The sequence below is a fragment of the Egretta garzetta genome, unplaced genomic scaffold (genome assembly GCF_000687185.1).
Source record: "Egretta garzetta isolate BGI_Z169 unplaced genomic scaffold, ASM68718v1 scaffold107, whole genome shotgun sequence".
Lineage (NCBI taxonomy): Eukaryota > Metazoa > Chordata > Aves > Pelecaniformes > Ardeidae > Egretta > Egretta garzetta.
Window position 1 is genome coordinate 4,405,486 of NW_009260399.1, and position 13,198 is coordinate 4,418,683.

A 13,198-nucleotide genomic window follows, 5' to 3' on the forward strand; every position below is an offset into this window, starting at 1 on the left:
CAGGCCTGAAGCCTTGACGAGGCGTGCGGGGATCCGAGGCCTTGTGCCTTTGCGGCGCTGATCCACCCGCCTCATCCGCGAGCCGGTTTGCTCAGCTCGCCCGGCTGGTTCGGCTTAAGGATGGTTAGGAAGGGATAAATGGTGATGTTCACGGAGACCGGCCCGTTGTTGTGTGACGGGCGCGGTACAGCAGCGCGGTACAGCGGTGACAGGGAAGGCGCTTTTCCGCTGCTCCCCAGCAATCAGCAGCAAACCACTGTCCTCACTGGTGTGTTTTCTGGGAGACTCTTGCAGGTCGTTGCATCATGTAAACTGGATTTGCTTCCTGATAGAGTACTGTGCGGAAAACAAGCTCATACTCCCCTTGAAAGTGCTGCGACTTTATAAACTGAATATAATGGACACTTACAAGCTGCTGCCCAGTGGTTGTTACCCTGCAGCAAAGTTATTTTTTGCAACATTTTAGGCAGGCTAAGTTTATTCAGTTACTTCTGATGAAAGGTTCTGCAAAGAGTTTTCACAGACCTAGAACTGTTGTATGTATTTCTGCTTTAATGTGAGAATTTTGTAGACATTGACGTGTCAAATAAAGTGTCCAGTATGTCCTGAAAATGCTAACATCTTACAAAGTAAGCAAGTGATTAATATTTTCCACGTGTTTTTGCCTTAGGACTTCTCCACGACTGCTTTGTGTAGCAACACAACAGAAAAATACCGGCCAGAACTTGGAGGAGGACCAGAGTCAGAGCCAAAATGAGCAGAAGGTTGAACCCAGCTCTGCTGAAAAAATGTTAACTGAAGAAAAGGCCAAACTGGAAGAACAACTAAAAGAAGTTACTGTAAGTGTCTTTTGGTCATCTGGTTACATACATTACAAACTGCATACCTAAGAGCATTCATTGTGGGTTCTCAGTGCACAATCTGGGTACAGTTGTGTGACTGCTCTTTAGTTGTTGAATAAAAACCTGCAAACCGATAATTTCTTTAAACTTAAGAGTAGGTGTACTACAAGACCTGAGATGCATGCCTGGTCCAAAATTAAGATTTTGGATAGTTTCTTTACGATTTCTGAATGGATCTGGACCTTCTCCAGCCTGAAAATCTGTTACTGAGTTTCACTGACTTCAGTTCACTTAGGTTTTGCTCAGTGGAGAAATAATTTTTTGAAGCAGATAGAAGGGTTTGAGTGTGTCTTTGATGTTTGTATTTGTGTGTGCTAGCAGGCTTTCTGAAAAAAGCTGCTGGCTTTTCAAAGGTCAGGGTTAATGATGCTTAGCTTTTATATAAATAGTGTACTTATTACGTACTTAGGAAGTTTCAAACCTTCTCTGTTGGAGAGTCCTTCATATACAAGGCTGAAGCGTCATGTTCCGTCTGGCCTAATGTATCTTGCATTCCCTCCCATGCATGACATCAGCATAAGGGTGAAAGACGCCCTGAGAGGTGGGAGACATGGATTAAACAAAGGTGTTGCTTTTCTGGATGAGTGCTCTCAATAAAATGTCTTTCTAGTGCATTTGAGACTTTGAGAGGCAGCCCAAAACCTTCTATAGAAGCAGCACCTATGGGTCATAAGTGGATTGAGTTTCCTTTCTGTTGCCCTTCCCAAAGCTCTGCAGGACAAAACTGAGATGTCCTTTAACGTCTCCATTGACAGCATTTGCTGTTGGCTACCTAACGTCGCTGTTCAGTCAACTCATTGACGATTTTCATTCTGTTTTGAGACTCTTCACCAGCACGTGAAGGTCAAGCATGTTCAGAGTGGAAGCCCAACATAGAGTTGCGGGTTAGGTTGTTAAGAACTCAGCCTGAAGTGCCTGACTTAATTGAATTTCATTCTTAGTACATCTGCTGCTAGGCGGCCATATTGCTTAGGAATAGGCCAAAACTTAACCTGAATAACAGAGGAGTTAGACTTCATAGTTTGTAAAGTTTGAAAAAAATAAAAAAATGGAGGACACTCTGTGGTATGTATGGAGAGGGAGAAGATGGTTTGAAAGTCGTGGCTGAGTTGAATCTTGTTTGCCATAGTGTCAAAATACCTTATGACTGATGAAGGCTTTCTGTGAACACACATCAGAAAAAGCAGAAATCTCTGATTCATAAAACTTGATACATCTCTAGAGTTAAAAATTTCTTCCAGTGAATCTGTTGACAAATACTCTGAGTCTGGAAACCCATTTTATTTCCTTTTCCTCACTTCTGTCTGCACTAAAGTAAAACAAACATCTGCCTTAGTAGGAAGGATGCTGTGATAATTGGCATGTTGTTTTCAGTTTACTTTTTAGATGGTGGGTTTAGGCTATGTAACTGGTTAAAATGCTGTTTTATACCGAATAGGCTGTTTTGAATTATTGTCAACTACCCAACCACTAGGAATGAAATCGCATCTGTTACTGTTTTTTCTCCTTTAGGACAAGTACAAGCGTGCTTTGGCAGATGCAGAAAACGTGAGGCAAAGAAGCCAGAAACTGGTTGAAGAGGCAAAGTTATACGGTCAGTGGAGGCTCCTTTTGTGTATACACATGAGACCCAGGAAATGCAAAGCCTGGAAAATTGCGCTGACTGGGGCACAGTTTTGGCAAGTTGTTCTTCCCAGTGATTTTGACTACCTGGTTAAAAAATGTCTTTGAGGCAGACAGGTTTGAACAGTTCCTCACTTTGCATCAGAATTGTAATCATCTCGCTAGACAAGGGCAAGACGTAAACTGCTAAAGTCAACAATTAGAAATTTTCTTGAAATTTGGTATCTGATTTCCTACAATATGTATTGCACTGGTCGATTTTTCAGTAAGGTTTGCAGCCTGAAGTTTGCCTTTTTCACGCACTTTGGTCTCAGAACTGAATGCAAAAAACTGAACCAAGAGCGTGGCATACTAGCTTTCCCTCTGGTTTGGGTTTTCTGTTGGTGGTGCTTGTTTTGGGTTTGGTTCTTTTTTGGGGTTTTGTCTGGGTTTTTTTAGCCTTTTATATTTGAGTAACTTTTCTGTTCTGTTGAAGGCCACAGTTGTCCAATAGAAGCAATACATTTAGATGGGTGGATTCTTTTCAGTGGTAGGAAGGTACAGTCACTGGCTACAAGGAGTGCTAGAAACACGTATTTCTTCAAGACCCAGGCTACTGACATCTGATTCAGCTTTTTGACAGTTCAAACACAAATTTGTAAAATAGAAATTGTATGCAAACACTGCAGCGGAAGAGTGCTAGATCATCCTAGTGTTTGACTGTCACTCTGGCTTGAAAAATGAGTTGGCCTTTTTTGCCACACACTATACACAGCTGTATAGTTTAATTCTGAATACAGAAGTTTTAATTTCTGAATACAGGGTCTTCAGTTAATGTGTACTGTGAGAAAAAGCATTTCTCAGTTACATAGTAGTATTGTACGATTTTCATGGATGTTTGAATGCTTCACCCTGAAGTTGATTTTCAATAAGCATTGTTTCACTAATATGCTACTTAGTGCAGAAGGACTTTGAGTCTGAGCTCAGAGATGCTACAATAGAAATAAATATTCAAATAAAATTTCTCACAAAAACTAAATTATGGATAATGTGCATGATTGTAAGTTTTATCAATCACATCTGACTGTTGAAGGAAGAGAAACTAATTTCTGAAACTTGCATAAATTCACAGAGATGCAGTCACAGATATCTGCAGAGATAACTTGGGGGGGGAAAAAAAGCCCAAACCACACCACCTTCTAAAGAAAGAGTTTGGTTATTTGGTTTGATCCAGATCACTAGACAACTGGTTAATCAATGTTTGAGACATTTCAGCCCTAACCACAGTTTTAATTTTAATTTAAAACCTTGATTCATTTGTTTATATTTTTGGAACTACCTGGACACCGTTAGTTACTGTTCCATAAAGAGCTCGAGTCTCTGCGGAGCTGTGCAGTTGTTAAAAGTGGCCCTTTCTTGAGAACTAGCTGATCCCTGTAGATCTTGCAAGGTGCTTCTGTAGGGTTTGGTTTTTGTTTCAACCGAAGACTTGTCCTCTGGTAATGCTCATATTGCTTCTTGGTAAGGTAAAAAAATATCTAAAATGTGAGCTAGAATTAAAAATGCTGTTGGTGGCTAAAAAAACCCCCAAAAACAACAAGGCTACCAAAATTCAGCATGGTTTGTCATTGGTTTACATCTATGTAAAATGTGTTATTCTACTGAATAGTTTTGATTTTTCATTATTTCTAGAGGTAGTTTGCCTTAACTGAGATTAGTCCAGATTCTTTTAGTGTGAGCCAGAGAACAGCTTCAGGACAGACTATTGTTAGCTTAGGAATTGCCCAGACTTTACAAGGCACAGCTGCTGACTCTGTAAAAGTGGTTTGTAGTGGGAGGGAGAGGTGTGAGTTCATTTCATTCAGGGAAGAATCCCTGTTCATCTCTTGGACTCCTCATCAGTCTGACTACATGCTTTTTCTTCTGCAAGTATTTTTAGCAAACCAGATCAAAGGGTAGGAATAGGGCAACATAATGCTTTGAACTTTATGTGAATCCCAGGGTAAGAGAGAATGAGGAAACTGCATTAAGCCATTAAGGTTTTGGTAACTTTGGTTAGAATTTTAACTGCTAATGTCAGGTCATCCACATAGCTTTAGCTTTTTTCAGTTGAAATATTTTTTTTCCCACAGAACTAGAGGAGGTGGTGTGGATTTCAAGGTATCTTTAATAGTTCTGTACCATCAAGTAAAACTAGAAAGGATGTTTTACCCCAAATGTTTACAGTATCACATTATCTTGTTAAAAATCTAAAAGAGTACAGGTTATTGCTGTAGGTTTTGGGGTTGGATCTGGTTGCTTTGTTTTGGTTTTTTTTAAACACTTGTTTCCCTCAGTGGACTAATTCCATTCCCTACTCTTTCACTTCTTTTTAGGGATTCAGAGCTTCTGTAAGGACTTACTGGAAGTTGCAGACATTTTGGAGAAAGCAACAGAAAGTGTTCCAAAAGAAGAAATTAAGGATGAAAATCCTCACTTGAAGAGCTTATATGAAGGTCTTGTTATGACAGAAGTACAGATTCAAAAAGTGTTTAAAAAACACGGCCTGCTCAGACTGAATCCTGTCGGAGCCAAGTTCGATCCCTATGAACACGAAGCATTGTTCCATGCTCCCATGGAAGGGAAGGAGCCTGGCACTATTGCATTAGTATCCAAGATTGGCTATAAGCTGCATGGGCGTACACTGCGGCCTGCCTTGGTGGGGGTTGTGAAAGACGCTTAGCTGCTTAATCTGAGAATTTAAAATGCCATACAACTATTAAACAGCTGGATGGTTTTTCTCTTACACCACACTTTCCTCATTCCTCTGCTCCCTGAGAGAGTTTAAATGTGGTTGAGGTCTCCCACTGAAAATGAAGCAACTGATTAAATTCTCCTGCTTGGTGGCCTTCGACATTGCTGTTCCATAAGCTCTCTTCTAAGTGTGAAATACAAGAGCCATTAGGCCCTCTAATGCTTTAGATTAGATAACGTTTTTTTACAACTATTGCTACCGAAGGAGCATTAAGTTGAAAGGAACAAAATGCTCACAAGAACTTTGCAATCTCACGTTTATCACTGTGTGTAGACTGAAAATCCAAACAGTGGTTCAAACACTTCCTTTAGTTTTGTAGAGTCTAACATTGCAGAGGTGGGTGAAGTAGTACAAATAACCCATCTTCTGCAAGCGTCCATCAGCTTTTACACACTGATGTGATAAATGCCCTTTTTTGTCCATTCAGAAATAATCTCACTCAACAACTGAAAGCCTTGTGAATTCTGACCTGTAAATAAAAGGCAATGGAGAGTAGTCATCTTTTGTAATTTTTCAATCCTTTTTGTTCTGTAGTAACGTTGACTCAAGAAAACCATCTAATACTTGTATGGCATTGAAGAACCCATAGATCTTATCCTATCTCTGGATTTTTTTAATTTAATATTGTATAAATTGGTTTAAACAATTTTGATAGTCTTGTAACTTCCAAGCTTTACGATCAGTTTGTTATGCAAACTGTAATTACAACCCTGCTGAAGGCCAGAATACCCGAAGAAGCGAGTAGCTGAGAGTTTGGTATATACTGTCTTTTAGAATTACATAAAATGATTGCATGTAAGTAAGTGGCTCAAACAAAAATGTGAACTTAGATTCATCTTTGTTTCTCACATTTACTCAGCTTGGATTTTAAGTTTGAACAGAACTTCTCCCATACGCAGCTCTCTTGCCATGTCTTAACCCCATGTGCTGCTCCCAGCCCTGCAGAATCAGGCTAAAATACAATACACAATTAACTGAATGCTTTGTCCTCCATTTGTCTGGTCACCTGGATAGGCGTTGGATGGAGCTTGGCAAATGAACACAACTGACAAAGCATCTCTCCTCTTGTATCATCAAAGCCCATACACTTAACACGTAGGTCAGAAACTTCAAACGTATGCATGTAATTAGGACCTGGTAAACAGGAAGTACTTCCACACTTGTTTCTGGTTGTCTTGGATTAAGGAGCTTCTTACCTTAAGGTCAAGTATTGATTATTTCTTTTTGGTTCAGCTGCAGAGTTGCCAACAGCTTATGAACACTAGGCCTACTCATGGTGAGAAGCAATTAAATGTGAAGACTGTTTTTCCAGTGCTGGTTTGCCTCAGGGGAATTGAACAGTTAACTAGGAACAGCCTAAATGCATACTACTGTTTGGGGCTAGTCATGTTTAAGGATTCATTCATTCTTTCTCAACTCTTAAAGAAAATCAATGCTTTGACAGGGCATGGGAGGGAGAATAATTTTTGGTGCAAAACTAGTGTTAATTTCTTTTAAACCAAGTACAGGGATCAAAATGCAAAGATACAAGTGTAAAACTACAACAAAAAGAGGGGGGGGATTCCATATACTTAAGTTGAACTTGGAAGTAACTGCCTTCCATCCAGTGGGTTAGAGCATGCTGTAACTGTGCAAAGTAGAATTGAAACTGTTTCATTGCACTTTGACTGGAACCCATGCTCAACTGATAGGCCATAAAGCGACCAGGGTCAATTTATATACCTTTTAAGAACTGTCATGTGTTGTTCTGCTCCCTCCCAACCCCTCTGGACCTAAACTAAATCTAAGAACAACTTCATTAGTATAGAAGTTTTTCTAGGAGGGCGATTAGAACAAAGGGACAGCTTCTTCCCTAGCAGATTGAAGATTTTGTTAAGGAGCTTCCTAGCGCCTCACAGAAACTGTCTTTTTTGCGTTATATTGCTTCATTCATGGTGTTCTTGAACAGAAGCTACTGTTAAACATCCAGCACAAGACTCAAACTAGTATCTTTAAAGCTGATAACCAGGTGGTTCCTTTTCCTTGGCCTGCCCTTTCAGAGAGGCTTTCAGCATGGAGAGCTTCAGCCTTTACTGAGCTCAAACCACCTGTGCACTCTGCCATACAACAGCAAGAAGCACTGAAGAAATCAAGGAACAGAGGGAGGTGGCTCTGAAATTTAAGCATAAGAGCAGCCAAGAAAGCTACCACCAGTACCTCTGGGTTTAGCTATTTCATAAAGACCACTTCTCCCCCCATCATCATTTAGCTAAAATGCATCTCCATTTGTTATTGCAAAGACTTGAGCCATTTTCTTCATTACGCAAGATACGTTGCCATTAAATCAATAATGGAAAGAAACTTCAATACAAGTTTATTTACCAATATACAATGCAAAAACCTAGTGAAATGCTGAGTGTGCACAACATCAGTTAGGTTTTACATAATTTCAGCACAGGCATTTGCGTGTCTGGCACGGCTACACCAGTACACTATTCAAATGAGTGCAACATTCCCTTTAAGGAAGAAGCCGACGAGCTGAACATGCTCACCAGGTACCTTCCTTCACAGTATTTAATGTGTCATCACTTAAGAGCAACCGGGGCACATGCAAAAAACATTTTGCAAGAAGAGAGAGTAAACCGAAAGGCTAATGAAGTCTGTTACAGTCGCAAAGAAATTTGATGCAGCCGCCGCACAAGAGAATAATGGCAGAGTGCTTAATTTGTGTGATTTACAAGGCAGTTCATGGCCAGAGGCTCGTGCAAACCTACTAACGCTGTTCTTAATGCTTGCTGGGACCGCAACGGAAGATCGGGCAGGAGGGTCTGTGTCCAGAATACTCTGTAACAAGCCCTCTGCACTGGGTAGTATACACAGAATGGAGGTTAATGCTCCTAGTGAGCAGCTATTACTGTAAAACATCACTGGGACTGGACTGATTGAAGTAAACATACAGCATTAAAACAGACTTACTGCTGCCTCTATCAGTAGCAGAAGATGAGTATTTTGAACAGCTTACGGAGTGTCACTTTTCATAGGCTTACACCAATGCTGTTAGGACAGATACTATCATTAGTAATAGCTTTAATTAGAAAAGTCAAGAGCATTAAGCATATAAAACACCTTTTCATCAGCAACATGAAGGCTAGGTTATTTGTACAGTACAGGAAGCACTTCCCGATCAACACAAGATACACACTGAAGAGCTCTTTGCCATGTTTTCCCTCAGCCCCTTCACCACAGAAGAGAAGCAGCGTAGCTCTAGTAAATTGCTGGATTAACATAACTGCATCTCAACTTAAAAACAAACAAACAAACAAAAAAACAGCAGCTCATAACAAAGGAATGCTTAGACTAAATCAGTTCCATGTCAAAATATGGAACAGCAGCATCCTCTAGTGCAAGTCACCTTTAAAATTAAAAGCATAGCTGACAGTGAGACATTGCTTCTAGGGAAGCCCTTTCCAAGGGACTAGTATTTGCTAAAGCAAACATTTACCACCTTGAATTTGCTTGCAAGTATAAAATAAATATTGATATCCATATTCCATATGTTAAAAATACTTTATTTTACATTCATTTTGATGTTCAATAAGTTACGTCTAGCACCAAAGAAACATTTTGGAGGGGCTGAGGAATTAAGAAACTACAAAGTGTAAATGCAGAATTCACGTCAACATTTAAATGACTCATTGGTGCCTAGATATTCTTTTTTAAGTTATTGTTCAGATGGGCTTTAGACTATTGCTTCAGTTAGACTTAGATGCGCCAAAACAGTGTAAAAATATAAAAATCACAAATCTGAGGGGGAAAAAAAAAATTAAAGAAAAACCAATTCTTTTAAACTCCCAGCTACATGCGGAGTTGAGGCTCCAGTACGCGATCAGTAATGGTATGTTATGGCAGTTAGGTAACAAGTTACAGGAAGAACCAAATTGCATAACTAGAATACTGGAAAGGCTGAGCTTCCTTTCCACGGGAGTAGGACAGGGAAAATAACCAAGGGTTTACACCTTATGAACTTGTGTGCTGTTTGTACACGCATATAGGGTGGAAGTGGATCTTAAAGCTACTCAGCACATTGCAGTTAGTTCCACTGCTGCCAAGGAGAGACAGTTTTGTCTCGAGTATTCCACAACGAGCCACTTACAGGTAAGCCAAACAAAGTATTACATCCACGAGGACATAGCCCTTACCTTTTTTGAAGGGACAGAACATCACAAGCTCAAAAGAAAAAGGCACTAGGGTTTTGGTTTTTTCTTCCTTAGAAATGCTGGCTTTGTAATTGTACCCCTTTTATTCTAAACTCACTGGTAACACTGTTTTGGTAATGCTGGATATATTAACTAAAACCCACTTCCGACCAGTATACCTCTGCCAAGTTGCAGAATTAATACTGTCTTAAGATTTTGTGGTATCCTCACTGACTACAGCCCAAAGCATCAAACCAGCACGACGTTTCCAGTGCTTGCACTGGTTCTGAAGCCTGTCCAGTTCCATGTTTTGGCACACCTGCACTCCAGAAGACCTGCCCAACTGGCCTCCGGTCACAGCGTCCTGCTCTGGACGTGACCAGCAGAAAGGCTTCGGCACAAGTAACGCTGTGCCGGCTTCCACTTGGCAACCACCATTTTTTAATCATTTGATTAAATACCAGCATGGGAATTTAAGGATGAAATGGGCATAAAAATCCTTTTCTAGTCCTCCTTCTACATCTTTCCCTTACTAAACCAGTACTGTGGATCTGGCATTTCTGTTAGGCGCTGCGTTACATCGCCAGCCGGTGCCTGTCGCAAGGGCCCAGTTCAGACTGTAGTCATCAGAGCTGTGAGGAGCTACCTCTCAAGGTGCTCTGTTCTCACTGCACCGGGCTCCTACCACGTCAGTAATTCCATCTTCAACGTGCTCAGCCTGGTACGTTTCAAGGTATGTGCAACTAGAACCCTGTAATGGCTTGGCTTACAGCTCCTTTAGCACGCTCAGAGCACGTTAGCTGTGCATTTTCACCTAATCTGCATCGCTTCTCATTTTTGCTTTTAAAAACTCATCTCAGCGATCACTCTCCATTTGCAGATCTCGCTCCCTACCGCTCCCCATCAAATTCAGAAGGAGGCAGCTCACCTCCTCAGTCCACACAGGCTCAGAAGTTACAGATACCAGAGGAGGAGGAATAGGCTCCCCCAACAAGAAGAAACGGTGATTTTGCTGCCTGAGGCTCCCAACCGCTGCAAGACAGCTCACTGCCTATTTTCCTAAACCCCATTTCTGGCCCCAAATTGGCCGCTTCACAGTAGTGCTGACCCCTCTGGAACAAAGCACCACACCACTCCTGCAACTTTGCTACTAATTAGTTAACCTGGAAGATTCAGCGGGGTCTTGTTTCAGCAAAAACTCAAGTCAAAGCTGCGCCCGGTGTGAAGGCAGCTCTCCAAGAACCCTTTCCACAGCCCAAGCACCTGAAGGCATCTCGCCTACCACATTTCTTTCCTTCCGCTCCCTGCTGTGGCTCTTCCCTGCTGTATTCTGGACAGAAACTCTCACCCCGCTGTCCCAGCGCCTTGGCTGTAGTTACTAAGGAGAATGTTCTGAACGCTTAGCAACGGTCACAAAATCCCGGCTCACCGCGCTCCTGAGCACAGGACTTTTGTAAGCTTCACTTTGCTGCCAGCATTATGCCAAAAAAAACAAAACAAAGGGAGAAGAAAGTTTCCAGCAAATGAAACAATCTCCTGCCTTCAAAGAAAAGCGAGGATTACGCTGATACTCAGTTGTCCAATAGTAAGGAGTAAAGTAACTGCTCTGGGACTACTGGACTTAAGTTCAAGAACATGAAAGAAATCTGCTGTAATAATGTACCAAAAGCAGTGAAATCCAATGTAGAAGTTTCACAATTAAGTATTTTCCATGATCCAAAGCAAAAGTATATTTGAACCGTGGATCACGAATACTGCAGGGGTTTATGTATTTCCTTTTTTTTTTTTTTGTTTTGTTTTTAAGCGACATATAATTTCTGTATCTTTGGGGAGGGAAGGAAAAAACAACGGAGTCCGTGAGGCTCTAACGGGCCTCTGCTGCGTTCTTTCAGATCAACTGAGTTTCATGAAGCATCCCTGGATATCCAACCACTTTCTGTTAGAAAGTTTAAAATCCTTTTCTTCAGTACCTTATCTAAGTAACTGGGAAGGCGACTCTTTGAAGGAATTCCTTGTCTTTTCTGGAGGTGGTCTTTAATGATTATAGTTTTTACAGTCACATAACGTGCAGGACTCAAATTTAGAGAGCTGCAGAGGACCTTTTCCCTGTCCGATAAGAGTTCAAAGCCAGGCAGGTTTTCAATGGCAGCAAATTCACCTTCTTTACCCTCTTCCTTCCCTCTCTTGGAACTAGCTATGTTTTTGTTCTCCTTCCTCTTTTCCCGTTTATGCCTGGCTGCCTCGTATTCTGCCGACTCTTCCATTTTGGTGATTCCATTTCGACGATACCGCTGCAGCTCCCGAATCTTGGCTCGAAGTATCCTCTCCTTGTGCATGTTCTCAAAGAAGTCTTCAAACTCCTTACAGGACATGAACTGGTACAGAGGCCTCAGCTTCAGCCTCAACTCCTTCTCTTCTTTTGTGATCTTTCGTTTGGGAGCTTTCTCCTTGTCCTTTTTATCCTTTCCCAGAAAGGCCGGTACCAAGTTATAGTCTCGTGCAATGTTCTTCCGCCGCTGCCTCTCCTTGAGCTTCCTTACGTACATGTCTACGTGAGCTCTTTTTAACTCTATTTCCACATCATCGTCGTCATAGTTCACCGAAAGGCCACTGATCAGAGTCTCCGCGTCTTGATCGTACTCGATCTCATAGTCATCCCGAAGCGGCATGTATCCCAACTGCTGCTGCTCGGCCACCGAGATATCCAGTGGTGGGAGCGGCGTGGTCAAGCTAGGAGAAAGGGGGCCACCGCTGGGACACGTGTGGTCCGTTACTCTGTTCGGAATAGTGTCGGGGATGCAGGCTTTTCCCAGGTTGCCGTGGATGTACATGCTCACGTAGTGTTCCATCACCTCCTGAGGGGTTCGGGATGCTCCCACGTGAGCAGCCATGTCCTCCTAAACGGAAAATAAGGAGGAGTGATAAAATGATAGCCATTACCTCTCCAGCATAACATCTGCTCAGGTCAGAGCACGACTTCCTCCCTGCTCCTCAAAAGCCAACTCACAATACCTAAACTTTTTTCTAGCCATACTGAAGCTAGCCGCGTTTCTGTCAGATCTGCATGTTTAGGCCCAGGTAAGTGCCTACAATCGCACGGGGGCATGTAAGCCTTGAAAACAGCACCTGAAACATCACTAAAGCAAGCTGCACCAGATCCTCTAGGCACAGGAACACCATCGGACACTGGATCCACGCAGTGATTCCGGAGCATCCACGGCACTCTCAGAAAGCCAGCTTGCCATCACCAGGAAGCTTTCTAAGTCCCAAGCCAGCACTGAGATCACGATGTCGTTTGGATTTTGCTCTTTTGTATTGCATCGCTGAAGTGCTTTTAGAGCAATACAGAAATAAAGCAAGAGAGTATTCACAGGCAGGTAGCTAGCGTTTACTCTTTTCTAGTTATTTCAAAACTAGACGAGCTACGCTGATTGTAAACTTTAAGACTCTGAAAAGGTCTTTGGACTTTGATGAAGCAAAGCATAATCAAGTAACAATTAATGAGTCAAATGCTGGTGCTTTTTGCTGGCAGCTGTTAAAAACGAGCCTGGCTGCCTACCGGCCCAGCAGGCAAGCAGCAGGCTTGCAGCCGCGTCGCAGCGGCGTCCCGGCCGAAGGGACCAGGCGAACGCGGAGGAGAGGAGGGTGCGAGGCCCGCAGCACCAGCGGGCTGGGGGAAGGCGGGCACTGGAACTTCAGGCACCGACAGGTCCGGGGAGCCCACG

At 42.3% G+C, this 13,198-nt stretch overlaps 3 protein-coding genes across 3 annotated transcripts in view; 2 read left to right on the forward strand and 1 right to left on the reverse strand.

The window, feature by feature from the left end:
* Positions 1–661: 661 nt before the first annotated feature.
* Positions 662–10,974, forward strand: GRPEL1 (GrpE like 1, mitochondrial). Its single transcript, XM_035898642.1, has 3 exons — positions 662–839; positions 2,415–2,496; positions 4,880–10,974. The coding sequence occupies exons 1-3, from the start codon at positions 789–791 to the stop codon at positions 5,224–5,226; spliced, it is 480 nt and encodes a 159-aa protein (XP_035754535.1). The 5' UTR covers positions 662–788; the 3' UTR covers positions 5,227–10,974.
* A 275-nt stretch (positions 10,975–11,249) lies between these two features.
* On the reverse strand, positions 11,250–13,164 carry TADA2B (transcriptional adaptor 2B). The gene has a single exon (XM_035898641.1). The coding sequence runs from the start codon at positions 12,362–12,364 to the stop codon at positions 11,378–11,380; it is 987 nt and encodes a 328-aa protein (XP_035754534.1). The 5' UTR covers positions 12,365–13,164; the 3' UTR covers positions 11,250–11,377.
* Positions 12,762–13,198, forward strand: part of CCDC96 (coiled-coil domain containing 96) — a 3,625-nt gene continuing 3,188 nt past the window's right edge. The window contains exons 1-2 of the mRNA XM_035898652.1: positions 12,762–12,766; positions 12,891–13,182. Of these exons, the coding sequence (XP_035754545.1) occupies positions 12,762–12,766; positions 12,891–13,182 (297 nt within the window). The remainder of the gene's footprint in view (positions 12,767–12,890; positions 13,183–13,198) is intronic.

Coding starts and splice junctions, on each gene's coding strand:
- GRPEL1 (XM_035898642.1), top strand. CDS start 789: ATGTTAACTGAAGAAAAGGCCAAACTGGAAGAACAACTAAAAGAAGTT. Junction 840..2,414: donor AACAACTAAAAGAAGTTACT/GTAAGTGTCTTT, acceptor TTTCTCCTTTAG/GACAAGTACAAGCGTGCTTT. Junction 2,497..4,879: donor TGAAGAGGCAAAGTTATACG/GTCAGTGGAGGC, acceptor ACTTCTTTTTAG/GGATTCAGAGCTTCTGTAAG.
- TADA2B (XM_035898641.1), bottom strand. CDS start 12,364: ATGGCTGCTCACGTGGGAGCATCCCGAACCCCTCAGGAGGTGATGGAA.